Here is an 18,166-nt window from a genome sequence, read left to right on the forward strand (position 1 = left end):
TTTTTTTTTTTTTTTTTCCAAATAAGTCAGTTATACGTTGCTCTTCATCTGAATTAAGTTTGCCTCGTGCTTCTTTCTTTGTGATTTTGATGTGACAAATAATGTTAAGTAACTTTTCAATGTTGCTAAGCAAGATTAAAGTGCTATTAGTTTTTTTGTTGTGTTCCAAGAATTTCAGAAACACTCTTTCTGGGAATAACTGCACATTCACTGTTTTTGATGTTTGAGAGCTGCTGTCAGCAAGTTTTATATAAAAACAAAACAGCTGGGGAACTTTAAGCACTGATGACAGGAGAACAAGGATAGATGATGCTGTGAAATTGAAAGCAGGGGTAAACTTGCACAGTGAGGCCTTGACTCAGAAAGCTATGAGAGTTTCTGCAGGGTTAAGTCTGAGGCCTCATTAACAGGCTAAACAATTTAAGAATACCAGAATGATGATAGCAAAACAGATAAGGAGAGTAAACTTGGCTCTAATAGTTAACTTAGAAGTGTTCTTTACCTTTGAGCTTTCCTAAAGAATAACTTTTTCTCTTCATTTTGAGACTTCCTTTAATACCTCCTCGGCCCAGTAACGTTCTTTGTGAAGAAAATAACTGGTTATTTAGCTTCTGTTGAGAACCTCACCAATGCAAAATTACAGAAAATGTTTTATTAAAGATGAAGTGGGGAGGGAGGACAGAAGTGGGAGTGCAAGTGAAAAGAGGTTGCTTTTTTGGGTGCAGAATTTTGACTGTATACTGGAACTGTGTATTGCATGTGTTTGAAGTTATGTGCTGTTGCTGTGATGCCTGTTTTATAAGTCAATATATACACACATGCTTTGAAAGTAAAGCACACTAACTGTTTTTTAAATGTATTTCTTGACCAAGGTGATGCAGGCTCAGTGTATAAAGACAGAAACTGAATTCTATCGTTTTAGTCAAAGTGAAATAATCAACGGAGAAGGTCACACAATGGGTGCTTTGTATTGGCAACTCAATGACATCTGGCAAGCACCTTCATGGGCTTCCTTGGGTAAGTTTTGCAACAGTCTGATAAAACGCACCGTCAGTCTCTGTTTTGCTCAACTGGAAATGTCAGAATAAGAAGCAAGGCTCTGCACTCTCTCTCGGGTGACTTGGCACAACTTAAACGTGTGTCTGTCCATCGTTGAGAAATGCTTTCCTGAAAAGTGTTTTACACAGAATCATCCTAATAGTCTGTGGAAGAGGGTAATAAAAAAAGCAATTATTTTCCTACGGAAGTTTTGCTCTTTAAGTTCATATTTTGCAGCCAGCAACTCATAACAATGTTTTAGAAAGGTTTGGTGTAGAGAAGTTAAAATAATCTTTAATTCTTAATTCCTGAAAATGTGTTTGTCGTTTAAGTGGTATTCTGATTTCTCCAAAGAAAATCAGGAGATGATTGAAGAAGGATAAAGCTGCCTACTAGGAAGCAGCAATGGTTAAGAATGAGAACACAACCCCATTTTCCAGAGAAATTTTTTATTTATTTTTTTGCAAAAATTATTTTAAAATTGGAAATTTCTAAGAAATTTTATTTCCAGAAGGGCCTAGAAATCCCTGGTTATAGTAGTTGGCTCAGCTATACTGGTGCACGTGAGCACCTAGCCACCCTGAATGAGAATGGACAGAAAGACAGCTAGTGAGATAAGAAGGAGCACCTATGCATAAAAATTATGATTTCCATAATAATCCCAACAAATTTGGTGATACTGTGTCCCCTGAGGTAAAACGATCAAAACAACTCCCTTCAGTAGGCTGTAGTGCATTGTCCAAAACCTATGGAACTGTGATCGTGTTTGAAGCAGGATGGGATTTATGATCTGATGGTGTCCTTAGCTGTCTAATAAATGGGATGAAATTATCTTCTCCATGCGTAATTTGATTTTCACCAGAACTTTGTATGATACCTCTCACCCAGCATAGCTTCTGAGAAACTCTTTATAGGCAAGGTGACTAGTTGAGATTTGATGTCTAACTCAGTGTCAGGTGAGGTGAATCACTCTTTGTGGCTAAATTATTTTGCTAATATGCTATTTAGCTAAACTGTACGTGGTATCTCCTTTTATTATTATTTTCAGAGCACCAAAATGGAGGAAGCAGACACATGAAGAGAGAACTTGCTTAGGCAATAAGAAATAGGAGAAGAATGTGTGGTATGAAGGAAGTGGTTGTGTTTCATGTTTTGTACACCTTATCTGGAAGTCACTAAGAGTTAGTGTTAAGTTCTGGATCTTTCCTTATTAGAAAATGCCATTTGGTCTTGTTTTAGAAACTTAGCTCGCCCCACCCTACCTGTCCTCCTCCTTAGTTCTCTGAGAGTCATTTGTCCTTCTCCCATGTTTTCTTTATTCATCCAAGCAAAACAGCGGGCACCAACAAAGGAAAACAAAGCAGTAGAAGTAACAGGCTATTTCATTTGAACATGAAGACGGTGGTCCAGCTATAATGGTCATGTTCCTGAACTTTCTGTTCTTGTACTTGTAGTCCAAGTATCTCAGTGTTTATGGTTCTAGCAGTTGCCGACAATCTTGGGCTTTCAGTGCCTCACAAGAAAAAGATACTTGGAAAAATGCCTCTTTGTAAAGACAGGTGTATCGATAGATTAAGTGATTGTGAAGACCATAAATAATGCCTTTTTAAGTACAGCACTGATGTCATTGTAGAAAATACATCAAATACTTGAATTATTCATATATTGTTGAAGTTAGTTTGCAGAAAAGCGGAGCAGAGATGCAGCTGTCCCTTTGTTTGGTTCTGTTCCCTCAGTGGAATGAGGAAAGGTTTAATATTCATTTAATTAGGCACTGCGGTAGAGGGATTTTTGAAATGCTAATGGATGAAATTATGCAAAACTTCAGAGAAATTAGTTTTATTTGCACTTCAAAAACATGGTTCTGCATCTTGTTAGATGGCACAGTAGTATCACCAAAGCGCTTCTTATTTAAATCTGTTACTTCACAGGGACACATGGAGGGGCTTGCATAATTTCCTGTACCAAGCGGAAGTGTTTCCTCATGAAATGGGGAGGGAAAATGATAGCAAATACATCTCACTAACTTATCTTTAAAATGTTTGCTTGGAATTGAATGAAAAGACAGCACAGTACTTTCTTCCTTCGGTTCAGAACAAAACATGCTTTGCCACAACTGGATTTTGATTGTTAGCAGCTGGTTGTGAAGCCAGTTGTGTTTTAGCATTTGTGTAGTGTGTTTTGGTGAAGTGCTGTGATGCACGTGGCAATTTATCATCCTTCCACACAACGTCCCCTTGAGGTGCCCAACTGGTTGTCATGAGATTCCCTCAAAGAGATAACTGGCTTTTATTGCAGGTTCAATATTCAAACCCCTGGTGAGCTGAAACCACAGGCTATTACGGAGAGTAATAGATTTGAATTCATGAGGCTGATGTGAGGAAAGAGCTAGCAGCATGTTTCTCAGGTTGCATGTAATGATTTCAAGTGATTAATTTAAAACCCATACCAGAGAGAGGAACAGTTTGTTCTCACTCCTGCTATCAGTGTAAAAGGCTTCAGGGAACAGCCAGAAAAGAGCGTACCAGGGTCTCTTTTCAAACCTAATTTTAGTTTCCTGTTCTGAAGTTTGTTATTAGAAAGAATACAGACCCCATGTTACTATCAGGAAAAAAATGGGGAACTTTGATTTCTTCAATAATTTGATTAAATGTGAGGGGAGGAGGAGGAGGAAACCACCTCAGGTCTGTTTCAAATAACTTTGGACTGTTGCTTTTGGGTATGCTGGCCTGTTACAGGAAAGTTTGAACCCAGAAATATCTCATGATAACTACTTGATCTCCACATTTCTTGCATCCATTTTAGGGGTGGGGAGAGTATTTTATATGCAAATTGCCTAATTTTTAAATCAAGAAATATGACTGATCTTAAGGAAATGAAGGCAAATAGATGAGCTAAAAGATGTGACTTTTGTAACAAGTGAACTTCAGTCCTCCGTGCTGACTGAAATTACTTTGACAATTATGTTACCAAGATCCTGTTGCTGGAAAAGTTATCTTTGGAAGTCCCTGCCTGCGTGAAACTGCTCCAGCAGCGGAGCTTTGTTTTTCAAAGGTGCTGTAGGCTTTTTGGGAAGGGAAATGCCAACCTTAGAAAGCTGATTTCAGGTAAACAGACTGGTGATGTTGTAAACATCCCGGAACAATAGCTGTCATAACCGAACCCTAGAATGAGTTTTGAAATGGTAAAAACTTTAAAGTGTGCGGTTTGTTTGCTCTTCGTTGTTTACTGAGTTTTTTGTTTGTTTTTTCCCTGTGAAAGTATTCTGCCAAGTTTACTCTGAATGGTTTTCTCCAGTTACTTGAGGATCTCTGTACTTGCTGTGTAGGTAGAAAAGCTGTCTTTCCTTCCGGCAGCTGTTGTAGTGTGATTATGGAAACCAGTCAGAAATGAAGGCACAGGGAAAACTGAGGGGAGGACCTATTAGAAGAAAAGTGGGACTTCACTCTACAAACAGAAGCTGCTCTACTTTAATTGCATTGTTCATTCTTGTATTTAAGACAGTAGAAGCCTAGATTTTCATCGTGCAAATAAAGCTGAGAAAAAAATTCAAGTCAGCAGGCACTGAAACCTCAGCCCATATTGGGTGTCCTGTCTGCAGTCATGGTGGGCTCTGTCTGAGGCCTGCAGCGAGCAGCATCTATTGCACTGACAGCTCAAATTCCTGACAGTCTTGTGGCAGTCCTGAGGGCTTCAGAAAGTTCAGCCTCTCCAAAGCCTGGGCTTGGGTACAGTGCTCGTTTCTCAGACAAGGACTGTTGCTTACAGTTTTTAGATCAGATACAGCGCCACAGTTCGGTGTGTTTCAGGTAAGCCAAAACTAGTCTGAATTTTTCATCTTCTCAAGTTTTGTGGCCCTGAAAAATAACTGGTTAGCACTCCCTGGTTTTTGGAGGAGTTGTCCTTTAGACCACCAATGCTTTGTACCAGGAGTTGTCCTTGGAATGCAACAGGATAGTTTTGTTCATGTGCTGACCAGCACCAACATGCGATGTTCATCAGTTTAGCAAACTGTTTTGAAGAAACTCTGCAGCCTCTCCTGAAGTATTCTTTCAGGCTTCATCTCTTCTGTTTGCTTCAGTTCAATTAGCTTGAATGCCAGTGTTGTTCTGTTGGCAACAGTCTGATCTTGTAGCACAGTTTGATTTTGTATGGGTTGTCCAGGCAGACACTAGCTTTTCTTGTCTGTTCACCCGTCTAGCTGTTTGTTAGTGAGCTTGCTTAAAACAAGGTGATGTGCAGGGTGCTGAGCTGGAGCTAGCACACTTTGTTCTCCATAAAGTTCATTCATGTCTGGAGTGCAGGCTGAGCATGTCCAGGCCTGCCTGTTGAAAGCCACAAACACACCCTTTAAAGACCTACATCACTCTGGATATGAAGTCCTTAATTATGAGGTGTTTGAAAGTGCAGAGAGCGCTGTACAAGCACCAAAACAGCAAGGTAATTGGTTCCAACAAAAGCATGTTACTGGAAATCTTTTTCCAGCATCCCTGAACTCTGAACCTGTTGTGTAAAACAAAGAGCCAGAAACAAAACTGAAGCTGGTATCTAAGTTTTCTTTCCTTGTGAGGTTATGCAGCTGACTGGCTGTTTTTTTATTGCTGTTCCAGTGACGAGATAATGGCCAAGCAAAGAGAGTGAAAATGCTGACAGTGGGTGCTAGGTGCAAAATGAAAAGAGAAAGGAATGGAAATGGTTCCTCTTTCAAAATGTCTATATGGCAGTATTGCATCTGGCAATTTTATTTTATTTTATTTTTTTAGGAGGAGAGACAAGGTTTGCTGCTTTTCCAGCTTGTTAATGACAGACTATCAAAGTATTAAAAGCGATGAGGTACAGTTTCCCATTAAATAAGCAGAGCAAACTGTTTGGCATGTCTGCAACATGTGTTTAACTAAATCCCATACAGTAAGCATTGTCTCTAGACTTCAGTAAATTAATTTTGCCTTGCTTAGAGCTGCCCTTGTTGTGAGAACTTGGGCTTCATTGTTCCTGATGTTCTAAGGAAGAACTGAAAGAAGAGAACTGATTAAAGGTGAAGAGAGATTAGTCAGACTATTGCCCGTTTCTTTACAGTGGTGGGAGTTGGTGGCAGTGCCACCAATGCCTTTGTGTTTGTCCAGATGCTTTACCTGGTTGTTTGCCATGTAGTACGCTGCGTCAGTTCTGTTGATGTCACTTGTGTTGAAGGCTTCCTTTAATTGGATGACAGAGTATCAATGATAGGGCTGAAACTTAAGAAATGTGACTTTTTGGTGAAGATCAAAAAAAGCTTGGAAGAGTATCAAATTCCTTCCAGAGGAGAGCCTTGTCTGGAAGGAAACAAGATTTACTTCAGTCATTCTCTGCACCTGGTAGAGGTGAAAAAGGGTGGTGATGACATGGTATTGCTATAGCAGAACTTGAGAGCACAGGAAGGGATCCTGTGCCAGGACAATGTTGGATTCATCTGAGCCTTTCTGTTTTTTGTCCCTTTCCAGAGTATGGTGGTAAGTGGAAACTGCTCCATTATTTTGCCCAGCACTTCTTTGCCCCACTGCTGCCTGTGGCCTATGAAGACAAAGGTGTGTTGTACATCTATGGTGTCTCAGATCTTCACATGGACCACAAGCTGACTTTGAAGGTAAGGGACACCCCTCCAACTGCCCTTGTGTCCCTCCCTGTAGAGCGTCAGCTACTGAATGAACAAAACTTAAATGAGCACATCTTCACTAAATCCATTCCCAAACATAATGGGATGCAATTCATGTCTGTAATATTCTTAGGGGCAATACTGCCCTTTGTTGTTACAGTCCTGTGCACTGTTTCACAGAACAAGGATCTAAGTGCCTGTAGGCGTAGGCCTGAAGCTAACTATTCTGTTGCAATCCTGTAGGGATTTATGGTTAAATAAACAAAGTCTGTAAAATGGTACCTCATTATTTAATCTGTTCCTTGGGTGTTAGAACTAGATTGAGCTAAAGTGGGGGGAAAAAGAATCACACCTTCACTTGACAGCATTTAAACTACACTGCTTTGGGAAAATAACTTTTTTTTTTTGTATGTCTGAAATACCAAGAAAACATCTAGGTATACTTTAACTGCAACGTCACCTATGCAATGTCACCATTTTACAGTTGATGTCTTTACTGTGTTTTCCAACACTATAGAAAGTGGTAGGTTTTCTGGTTTTCTTAGGTAGTATTTGCGCTGATGAGTTGTCTTGTAGAACACAGTCTTTCTTTTCAGTTTCCTAAGTTTTATTGCTGTTAATTATATGAAAACCATAGACTCCAAGTGAATTTAGTCGCCATTATGCATTCCAAGATACAGTTCCTGACATAAAGAGATTCCCATGTGAAAAAGCTGAGAAGGATAGAAAAAGAGCCCTAGAGATAAGGAGTGACTCACTAGTCAGTTCAGAACTAATATTCTGAGTATGTCTATTCCTATTTCATTGCTCTGTCTGGTAGGTTCTGATGAATTTTCAGATTTATAAGTTTAGTAGGTTTTGTTTGTTTTCAATAAAAATTTTAAAAAATCAGCTCATGTTTCTGTTCTGGAGAGGTTTTTGGCAACTGACAGCCTCCAGTATGGAAAATTGTTGCCATTTCTGGATCGTCAGTTCTTAGATTAGGATTGCAATTAATGTAATTGTTTCTTTCTGGTCTGAGTTATTGTCACAGACTTTAGTTAAAATTTTCTGATAAAATCAGAGAAGCATTGGCAGTAGGTTAGTTCCAGAGAATATTGTATTTAGCACTTCAAGAAAATTTGGAACTTCAAACTTTTGAGTCGCACTTTGGAGTTAAGATATGTTTCTGACTGCAGAACCCCGTTAAGGTCCAAAACCAATCTAAAATGTATAAAGAGAGAATTCTGTCATTCTCATAAGTGCCTGTCTTCCAAATTATGCATTTTGAAATGTAAGAGTGTATTCGTAATGCATGCTTGATCTCTGGGAATGTATATTTTACTGTCTTAATATAACTTCTAAAGTCCCTTTCAAGATGATGCAGCATGCTTCTGTTTAACAGTGATTGTGTAGAAGCCCTAGATTACCCAGTTGGGTTACATCAAATAACACTGAGCAATTTCAAGAAAATCCTTTGTTTCACTTTTTTAATCAGGCAGAGGAGGAAAAAGAGCCAAGTAATTCCATTTCCCAGCACGCCCTTGAGAGGAATTGTCAATGCCCTCCTCTCAAGGAGCCTGGAGAAAACAAAAAGCCTTGCAGATCAGAAAGAGCAGCCGATTCAGGTTGTTTGAAACAGACTTGCGGTTAGGTTTATATAATGATCTATTTATTATTCAGTATTGATTGTTTAAACCTTTGTAAAGTTTCTTTCTATTAGAGTTGAAAATTGGCTGGTACTGTCAGGAGAGCATCTCTTCCTATGAGCGATGGGAAACCTAGGGTGCTGGGTTGTTTTCACAGATGTAATTTCTCTTCTGCTAAGCTTTGTGCTCTCTCAACATGCCTGATAGGTCACCGTGCACTCATGGAGTTCTCAGGAGCCGGTATGCACCCTTGCCAAGGACGGTGTGACTGTTAAAGCACAAAGTGCTGTCCCCATCCACAAGGAGCCCATAAACGACTTGCTGGAAAGATGCAGAAATTGCACGAGGAAAAGCTGTGTTGTTACTTTTCATCTTGTGGGAGAAGGTGGGCTCTGGAGTCCCACAAATCATCACTTCCTTTCATCCCTGAAGGATGCTGTTGGGTTGGAAAAGGCGCGACTCAGTGTAAGCATCAGTCATGCTAAATTACAGCATTTGGTTCTGCTAATCTCAGTATTTTGAGTTTTTTGCCTGCTGTGTGTTCAGTGCCTGCTTCTACTCAATGTTCTGTCTCTTTAGCTGTGGCAAGTTTAGATTCCATGTGGAGGAGTTCTAAATCGTGTTCTTTTTTTCTCTGTGCTATTATATGTATATCTGAATAACACTTTTTTAATGTATGAAGCTTGTCGTATTTTTTGTTTTTGTTTCTTTTTTAAATAACGAAGTCTCCCTTTCACTTGTTTTCACTCTTTCACCTTACTGCTGCTGCATTGCTCCCTTCATTCTTTTTGTCTCTAGGTAGCAAATAGCATTGTATCAAGTGCTTTTGGTTTACAAACAGTAGTGTAGGTCAGTACTAGGTGATGTGGAGTACATTATTGTCAACAGTATTTCTTCTTGAAGTGCTCAGACTCTGAGATCAGTGTACCATTGCTAACATGCAATATTGCATGCTCATTTCCTTCTTCTGCAAATCCCTGCCCTCCAGCGAGGGGGTTCTGATTTGCATAATAGTGATTATTTCATAATATCTGTGAAGTGTGGCAGTCTTCTGAACAGGCACAAAAAGCATCGAAGTGTTGTGTAACGTTCACTTACTCCATTTGCCCCTTTTCCCTAGATTTCTTCCATTTTGAGCAAGCATGCTTTATATACATATGTGCAAGCATGTTCCGTGTATGTCTACAAACACACAAATTCGGTTAAGCTTCACCTTTTGTTTATAATTCTTACTGCAAAATTCTTAATCAGCAGAGGGGCCGGATGGCGACCTGCGCGTTCTCACATAAGGTTTCCAAACTGCAGCTTTGCTTTTTAGAGCTAAACTAAACAAGGGGGGAATAGAGGTCTTTAATCTCTTTAAATCTGGACCAGCATAATTGCTTTACAAAAAGAAAATGGGCTAGATTTTCCCCTCTTATCTCTTTAATGGCAGCGTGGCCTGCCTCCTCAGTATACAAAGGAAAGAAATCAGCCTGTTTTTTATATTTTTTTTTTTAGCGGGTGGCACAATCTGGAGTCTGAGTCATGTGGGGTTTTTTGTGGATGACATCACCAATAATAAAAGCTCTGCAACTGGAGCGCCGTTGGGAGATTTCTCTCCTTTTTCCCATGGCTGTATTGTCTCTGCAGTAGTAACTAATGAGGACAGCTAACAAGGATAAAGGCAGAGTAGTTATTTTAAGAACATATGCAGCTGTGATTTAAAAAATAATTCTGTTTCATGAGAAGCTGGCACTTCTGTATATAGTTACTAACAATCTAACTAAACTTTCAAATATATTACTCATCCAAGTGCTACTTTTCACAGCATTGCTTTAGTGTTTCTTCAGAAAGCACAAAATGCAAAGCACGTGTGTTTTTTTCTTAAAAGCTAATAGTATTGTTTTTCTTTGTGTTTTGTGTGTTTTCTGCACTTGTTTGCTTTCTACATGTAGCCACTGAGTATTTGAAAATGATGTGGCATAATGTTTTATGATGGGGAATAGAGACTGCTCCTTGAAAATGCATCCTGGTTGTGCTTTAAAACCTCAGAGAGATTAACTACTCATAGAACTTAATACAAAGCATTAAACCTCGTCCTGGTATTTTACAACATAGCTGCCTTCTAAACGCAGCGTAAAGCTTTCGCAGCCCTGTTCCATTAAGATGAGGTGACTGCCTGTTACTGTGACTTCTATCATCTTTTGCATCTATGTGCAACCAACTACTTTAGAGTGTGAATTTATAGGTTATGGGTGAAGTATGTTGGTAAAAGGGCAAACCTCTATCACTGCAGTTAAGTATAGGATAGTACTAGGTACAAATCAGATTACCATTTATTAGGTTATTTTCAACAGAAAATAGCGAAGTTATAACAGTCCATGGCATTTTTTCACAATCTGTAGTATTCTGTAGGAAGGCTATAACCAGTGTTTGCAGTTTTTGCATGATTCCTATATATTAAACCTGTTGGCTTAACCTGTTTTTCCGGTATATATTTTAATAAGAGAATTAGAAGAGAAAAATAATTTTGATAAACTTTATTTATTATTTCATTTTTTCTTTCTTCCAGGCTGCTGTATCCCAACAAGATGACATTTATGTATTTGATCTCCAGACCACTGCAATTGCTCCTTTTGTGACTCTGGATGTAGGGAGTATAAAAGGCAGATTTAGTGACAATGGTTTCCTCATGATCGAAAAAAAGAAAGTGGTTGTGTTTTATCCTTGGGAGCCTACCAGTGCTGAAGAGCTAGAAAAGTCGCTCACCTTGACATCTCTGATGGATGTTACCTGAGGATTTCTTTCTAGTGTGAAAGAAAGAAGTGGAACAGGAAGAGGAAAAACTCAGAAGAATTTGACTCGAGTAGAAGTGATGTATGAGATGAGCTGACTGGAGAATATATTGTCTGTTCCTGTCATGTGTGAATTTTAACAGTTGGTTCAATGTAAACCAACAACAAAGCTTGATTATAATATATATGATGCATTGAAAGTAAGGCTTTCTCAGGTAACTGGAAAAATATGCCCCACATAAAATGGGTGGGGTCAGCTGATGCAAGAGAGCTAGCTTGAGTCCTCCAATTCACTTGAGAGGAATCATTAGGTTATGAATATCTCGTAAGAGGCAGGACAAATGCGTACCTCCACACCCTGTTTGTAAAAATCCATATTTTTTCCAGTTTCAGTATACTCAGAAGTGAATTTCATGGTAGGATAACCACAAGGTATCCTGGGGGTAAGGAGGAAGGGCAGGGAGTGAAGCTGAGACCACCTCCACTGACACACCAAAGGAGTTGGATGATGTCTTTCTTCACCCTGCTCCCACTTGATTCATCTTTGCTAGTCCTGTTCTGATCTATGGCAGTCACTCGGGGCAGGTGTTCCACCTGCCTCCTGCAAGGTAGGCTTCCATCTAGGCCTCACATCTGGGCTGCCTGGTCAGACATCAGCAGATCTGTTCCCGCTTTCCAAAGGGGAATCAAATATAAGACTCATTTTCTTCTCTCTTCTAATGCAACATTGAGCAATAACCTTGAGAGCTCTGCATCTTGCTTTGTCTGTGACTGCAGCTGTCAGGGAAGAGGCTGCTGTTGTGTGGGATCCTGGATAACGTGGCGTGGTATGAGACGTGCCTGGCTGTGGGAAAAGGGAGAGGAGAAGAGTTGGCCAAAGGTGCAAAGAGAAAGGAAGCACTAGAGAGAAGAAATGGTCATGTGTGAGGATCGCAGTCTTACAAATGGCACCCTTTTCTCTACTACAGGCACAGTGCAGGGGCTGCTGTTGTCACTCACACATCTCTGCACAGCTGTTGTATTACCTCCTAGTATCCCTCATGTGTGGCCTGTGACCCACACTGATCCTCCTCTCCTTCCAGAGGGGTTGGCTTCATTTCATTTATCAAGAAAATTGTGTCATGATTAGGTTTTATGTTTTGTTTTGTGTTTTTTAACCTCTTGTGCGTGTTACCTGTAAAATATGATATGGATATCATCAAAACAAAACCTGAATATCTTAAACATCTCAGTGTGTGGGTTCCCAGTAGGAGACAGTGTTTACTCATGATGAGATCTGGTGGCACGCAATGCTCCTTAGGCCATGCAGAGTAACGGTGCTTCACCTTTTACTCTGTTTTTGAACAAGTTGTTTTTAAAATGTTTTGATTTCCCATGGAAATGTCTCACTCAGGCATTTGATACAAAGAAAACGTGCTTCAGAGTAAGGGGGGCTGTAGCAGTCTGCGGAGCCAAAAGCTGGAGATGTGGCTCTCATCAAGTCCAGGCTGTGGAGGTGTGCCACGGGCAGGTTGCTAAACATTGGCCTTGTGTGTCTGACGTGGTTTGACATGCAGCTGGGATCTTGCTGGGGTTCCACAGGGAACCTGCCACAGTGTGGCCACGTTGTCCTGCACACCGAGCAGAATCGGCACTTCAGAGCAGAAAGTGCTTGACCAAACTGCGCTGGGGATGTCCGCTGTCGCAGTGAAAGCACCGTGTGGGTGACGTGTGCTACTCGTGCTGGGGTCTGGAGGGTGCTTGTGTGTCCCATTTGTTGGGCAGTCTGCAGATCTGAAATGAAGGGCTGCTTTGTTGCAGTGACGGCAGCTTTAATGGCAAACAGATGAGCGTGTTGACTGATGCTCGGTGATCTGTGGCTGGTTTTGAATGGTTCATTAACCAAAACTGACCTAGTCCTGAGCAAGAGGAAGAACTTGGACATAAAAGGGAAATGATGAATGGAAGTTCTTACAAATGCTTTTGTAGGTAATCAGAACAGATAAGGAGAGCTTTTCTGATTAAAGAGTTGTTCTAATTAAAAGAAGACACAAAACTAATCAAAATATGCATGTGTGTATGTGTGAGTATTTATAGATTATATAAAAAAAATAGGGAAAATTATAGCCATGAATAAAACAGAACAGTTGGAAAATGCATGCGCACAATGACAGCACTTCAGAGTTCCCCAAGAGGCATCTTGGGCCAACAATATAAGAAAAATACATACTTTTTGCAGTATCCTGGGATCAAGTGGGATCCAAACAGCAACAGAGTCTGGATAAGGTAAGGATGGAGAAGTGCAACTGCTGTGCAGAAAACATGAAATATTATTATTAATAAAATATTACTGCAGCGTCTTAGGAAAATAACAGGTTGGTCAATGTCTTTGTCTTGCATTGACGTAGAAATGTCTCCAGGAAATCTAGCTGGAGTTTCAAAATGACACTTAATAGTGTCAGACAAATAAAACCGACAGAATTACTTCAAAGGATATTGAAAGGACTATCTTAAGACCAATGATATTTGTTCTAAGTGCATTTTGGAATATAAATAAAGTTTCAGAGTCATAGAAAAGATCTTTCTGATCTCTGGAAGCCATCAACCAGGAATTTGGATAGCTGTGAACTTGTTTAGCCTGCCATGAATTTCAGGTAAAATCATGAAAGAATATGATGTGGTTCTTCAGCACTGAATGAAGTGGCCATGCAACCCGTGCCCATCAGCAGCAGTATACAGAGGAGCGTTCTTCTGTAAGATGGTTTTTGCTGTTTTTCTTTTTCTTTTTTTTTTTTTTTTAAGTTACTGGATGGACATAAAAAGGTTAAGAGAACTTTTTAATTATTAGTTTTGAAGGTCAGAGGCTCTTAAAAAGCTTGTGTCCATTCTTTCTCACTAGAAAACTTGAATTCATACTGTAATCAAAGATTTGCAATTGCTTAAGCCAAATTCCTGGTCTGAAAGCAGAATTAATGGGGGAAGTTCCCTTCCATTATTGTCTTAATATCCTTGATATATTCCTTTGGTTTAACAGTATTGCAGCAGGTTTGTATTTACAGGTGCTATTTCCTGTCTCCCCAGCACAGCAGTGGCTGTAACGTCTACCTTGGTTGTCTGTTTCCCCTTAGTACTTTGGCTGTTCCATACCGTGATGTACTTAATTAGATTGTTTTGCCTTTTTCTCAGGTCACGCAAAGACAGGAATGCAACAACAAGGCGATCTTCAGAGTATCCATTGTATCTCCCATCACCCGTAGCCACCTGAGTGCTGTTGCTGCTGCTCAGCTGTGCTTGTATGGCTAGGTGTATCTGATGGGCTGGGGATCAGCAGCAGGAGGACTAGGAAATGGGCCTGGTAAGTGCCGTGGTGCTCGTCCTCAGTGTCCTTAAATTATTGGTGGCAACAGGAGAGGGGAATAGCCTCATTAGTATTCTTTGAAGGCGCAGTCTTGTGATTCTTTGTTCAAGGGGTCACTGGGTTAGTTTGTGCTGATGGCTTCTGCTAATGGACAGGAGGGTGGAAGCTTTTTGCCCACCGGGCTCCCTCTGGGCTGTTCTCCGCAAATGACAAAAGCAGCAGTCAGAGTCCCCTTCAGCAGGAACAAAAACCCCCTTCCACAACAGAACTTGAGACGGGTTTTGGTAGAAAGCTGTATGATGCTGATTAGTTTATTGTCCCCAAACTGGTCTCTGGCACTGATTTTGCTCTGAACTCATTCAGGACGTGCAGAAATGGTCTGTCTGATGGAGAGCTGCAGAAGGCACCTCTCTGCTGATAATTTCTGCCATACAAGAAGGTATATTTTGCTCTGATTTATCACAAACACTTGTTTGGAAGCTTTTCGGAGTTTTCTACAACTGATTTCTAAGAAGGAAGCGTGTATCTAGAATTCCTCCCTAAGTGCAGAGCTCTTTGTCATTCTGTGGTGTTACCTGCTGTTTGCATAGCTTGGGGCCTGGACTGGTTTTCTGCTTTAGAGGCATGTCTTCTGCACATTTATGTCTTGTAGTGCCCCTTTTGCCTTTGGAGATGTACAGCAGAGCCACCTTCAGTTATCTTCAGTCTGCTCTGGACTTGGAAGCTGATCTTGAAATTGCTCTCACAGAGCCCATCAAGAAAAGTGCAGTAGTGCCCTTTCTTTGTGTAGATTTTTAAGTTGTGGCTGGCTGCGGTGACCTGACCAACTGTGGGGAAATGGCTGTGGCAGAAGGGATGTTACCACAGGGTAGAAGGGCTGTGGGTCTGGGCTGGTGAATGGCTGGGTGATCCAGCACAGGAGCTCCAAATAACGTAGAGCTGTTGGCCTGGTGGAAGCATGCTGTTGAGATACAGGTGCTGAAACTTTCTTTAGAGTGGTGAGAAATCAAAACCTGAAGTGCTGGCCTCTGATAGCTCCTTGCAGACATCATAATCGCAGGGTTTTTGCCAGCACTGCAGCTTGTCTCTCTTCTTTCTTTATAGTGATCCTGTGGTAAACAGTTACAGCAAAGCAGTAATGCTCTGGCATGCTGGGCACGCTGCCCCACTGATTTTGTCTGCTAGCACGCGGGTGTACCAGGATTTAAGCCCCCAGCCTTGCAGGCTCCAGCTCACTTCCCCAGCAGCTGTAAAGGAGCAGCGGTGTGAGCCAGCCCCCAGGTGGTTTCCTGGGAAAGAACTGGAGAGCTGGATCTCCTGCTAGGAGCCGTTCTGTGTTTGTGGTAGGGCAGGGCTGCCTGGCTGCGAGGCTGGTGAGGCGCTGAGGATAGCAGAGGCGCTTCCCGGAGGCAAGCCCAGCGCTCCGGACAGCGATGTGTGTTGTGTAGCGAGCTGCCTGCTGCTCAGCTAGGAGGTGTCCTGGCCACAGATCCTGGTTTGTGCTGTGGCCAAAAGTGTTTCTCGCCTGGGACGGTGAAGACAAAAAGATAGTAAGGTGATTGCACATCTAACAGTGAATCGTTAGTCATGCTCCTGTCTTCCTGGAAAACATCAGCTGCTAACCAGAGCGTACCAGAGTGGGGTGGAGGGGTGTGTGTGTGTGTGTGTGTGTGTGTGCTGATTCACTCGGAGTGTTGGCAGCTGCTGCTCTAGGCCACGGGTAGCTGAAGTTAAGTTAGTCTCAAGTGTTTGCAGTGTGCAATGGTCCACAGATCTGCCTGCACTCTTCTGTATTGTGAAAGCAGTGAGGGTAAATGGATGGCTGAATGTTTTTTACAGCATTTGGTTTTCTCATAGACTCATTTAAAAGCTCTACAGGCTTTGTACATACTGCAGCATAATTCTAAGTGGGCCATCAGACTACTTCATAGCCCTAAATACAGAGAAGCGTCTCCTGGGATTAACTCGTGCTGTTTTTGCTTGTAGCAGTACGAATCTTCTGAATCCAGCAAAAATTTGGACAAAGCCTTTGTTGGTCATTCCAGAACTGCTCTAATTTAACAAGTGTGTGCTCCAGAAGAGCTGGAAGCTGTTGGGTGAGTGTTGATCATTGTATCTTCAGCTAATGAATGGTCATCATTGTTCTTGTCACTCCAAGGGAGGGGGAGTTGCTCTTTTTCCTTAAACACAGGTAAACAGCACTTCATGGACCCAGAGAAGGGAGAAAAGGTGCTTCCTATACCACTACATGCAAGTAAGATCTTCTCCACAGTCTACAGAATCTCTGAATGCTGCCTATAACTTTGCACTATCACATTTAGCTTTCCAGTCTCTAAATACATCATAAGACAACACAGGAAACTTACAGCTGTGGCAGCGACTCTAAAAAATAAGGGTCAGTTGAACTTCCTGAATAGTCCTTTCTACACCAAACATAGAGAAGATGTGTAGAGTTCTGTTGTCAATCTATTTTTGCTCCATTCCACAAGTTTCTGGTGTCTGTTACTGTAGTGCAGTAGCAAAATAATGCAGCAAATCCCAATTACCACAAGCGCAGATTGTTTAGAATTATTTCAGATTTTGATCCTCGCTGTAACTTATTTATACGTTAATAATAAACTTGGTTGAGGATGCCCAAATGTTACATCTCCCTACGGACCAGGAGAAAAAGCTTACTTAAGTAGCCTTTCTTTTTTTCGTATTGATCCCTTAGAGCATTGCAAGCATTTCCAGCTCAATCTCTGCGTTCTCTGCCAAGTGTGACTAGCACTCAGAGGGACAAAACTGCAATGCAGGCTTGTTAGGATCTGTTTGTTGTTGGTTTTGGTCATATCTCTGGTGTTTTATTTGCTAATGGAAGTGCACAGCAGGCTTCCTGCACAGTGATGTTAGAAGAGAGCTCTGCAGTGTGGGCCTTGTTTCTATAGCCCAGAACCTCTTGTTTCGTCAGAGGTACTATGGAGTAGATGGGGACAATACCTAGGCTTGCAGGGTGTAGTGAGGTCTGCACTTAAACTTACTGTGCTGAGTGAGACAGGTTTCTGTATAACTCCAGTTCATCCAGCCACAGTGCAGAGGGACCCTGCTCTGAGTACACAGGAGTGTGACAGCTGGGGTTGTTTTCCTGTAAGTTCTGATGAGGAAAAAAATATAACTTCCAGAAATTCTGCTCTGTCTGTTCAGAACAGAAAAAAAACATTTAAAATACTGTTTAAAATAATAAACAAACCCCAACTTACTCTTAGCTTTTGGAAACTTCAGTGACTCACAGTTCTCAATGTTTTTTCCTCAGAGGTATTATGGAGTAGATGGGGACAATACCTAGGCCTGAGGGGTGTAGTGAGGTCCACACTTGAATTTACTGTGCCGATTGAGACAGGTTTCTGTATGACCCAGTTCTAGACAGGAGCACTCGGGCATTGAGCTCCCAGGCTCCTGCAGGCCTGTTTTTTTGGTTTATTGTGTCATTGGGAAGCAGGAATAGCACTTCTTTCTGCTCCAGATGTAAGGATAAATCTGTGTCTGAGGACAGCTAATGAGGCATATCAGTCTCTTGTAGTAGTTACTTGTTACGTAGTAGTTACTTGTTACACAGCAGCTCTACATGTTTCTGTTAAGACTTGTCTGCACTGCTTGTACTTTGTCTTGCAGAGCGCAGTTCCTCTGTGTGCTTGCTTCTTCCTCACAGCTGCAAGGAGGCAGCAGTGTGCTCCGGCACTCCCATGCCGGTGTGGTGCTGGCCTCCTTCCAGGTG

The 18,166-nt window shown here is 41.4% G+C and overlaps 1 protein-coding gene and 1 long non-coding RNA gene across 3 annotated transcripts in view; both read left to right on the forward strand.

The window, feature by feature from the left end:
- Window positions 1–11,279, forward strand: part of MANBA (mannosidase beta) — a 45,418-nt gene extending 34,139 nt beyond the window's left edge. For both annotated transcript variants that reach the window (XM_035326342.1, XM_035326343.1), the window contains exons 14-17: window positions 873–1,017; window positions 6,519–6,661; window positions 8,506–8,763; window positions 10,853–11,279. In XM_035326342.1, the coding sequence (XP_035182233.1) occupies window positions 873–1,017; window positions 6,519–6,661; window positions 8,506–8,763; window positions 10,853–11,077 (771 nt within the window). In that variant the 3' untranslated portion in view covers window positions 11,078–11,279. The remainder of the gene's footprint in view (window positions 1–872; window positions 1,018–6,518; window positions 6,662–8,505; window positions 8,764–10,852) is intronic.
- A 3,065-nt stretch (window positions 11,280–14,344) lies between these two features.
- LOC118167104 lies at window positions 14,345–18,129 on the forward strand. Its single transcript, XR_004750940.1, has 3 exons — window positions 14,345–14,409; window positions 16,399–17,449; window positions 17,792–18,129. It is a non-coding gene; the product is annotated as an uncharacterized LOC118167104 (long non-coding RNA).
- Window positions 18,130–18,166: the final 37 nt, after the last annotated feature.

The sequence above is a fragment of the Oxyura jamaicensis genome, chromosome 4 (genome assembly GCF_011077185.1).
Source record: "Oxyura jamaicensis isolate SHBP4307 breed ruddy duck chromosome 4, BPBGC_Ojam_1.0, whole genome shotgun sequence".
NCBI lineage: Eukaryota > Metazoa > Chordata > Aves > Anseriformes > Anatidae > Oxyura > Oxyura jamaicensis.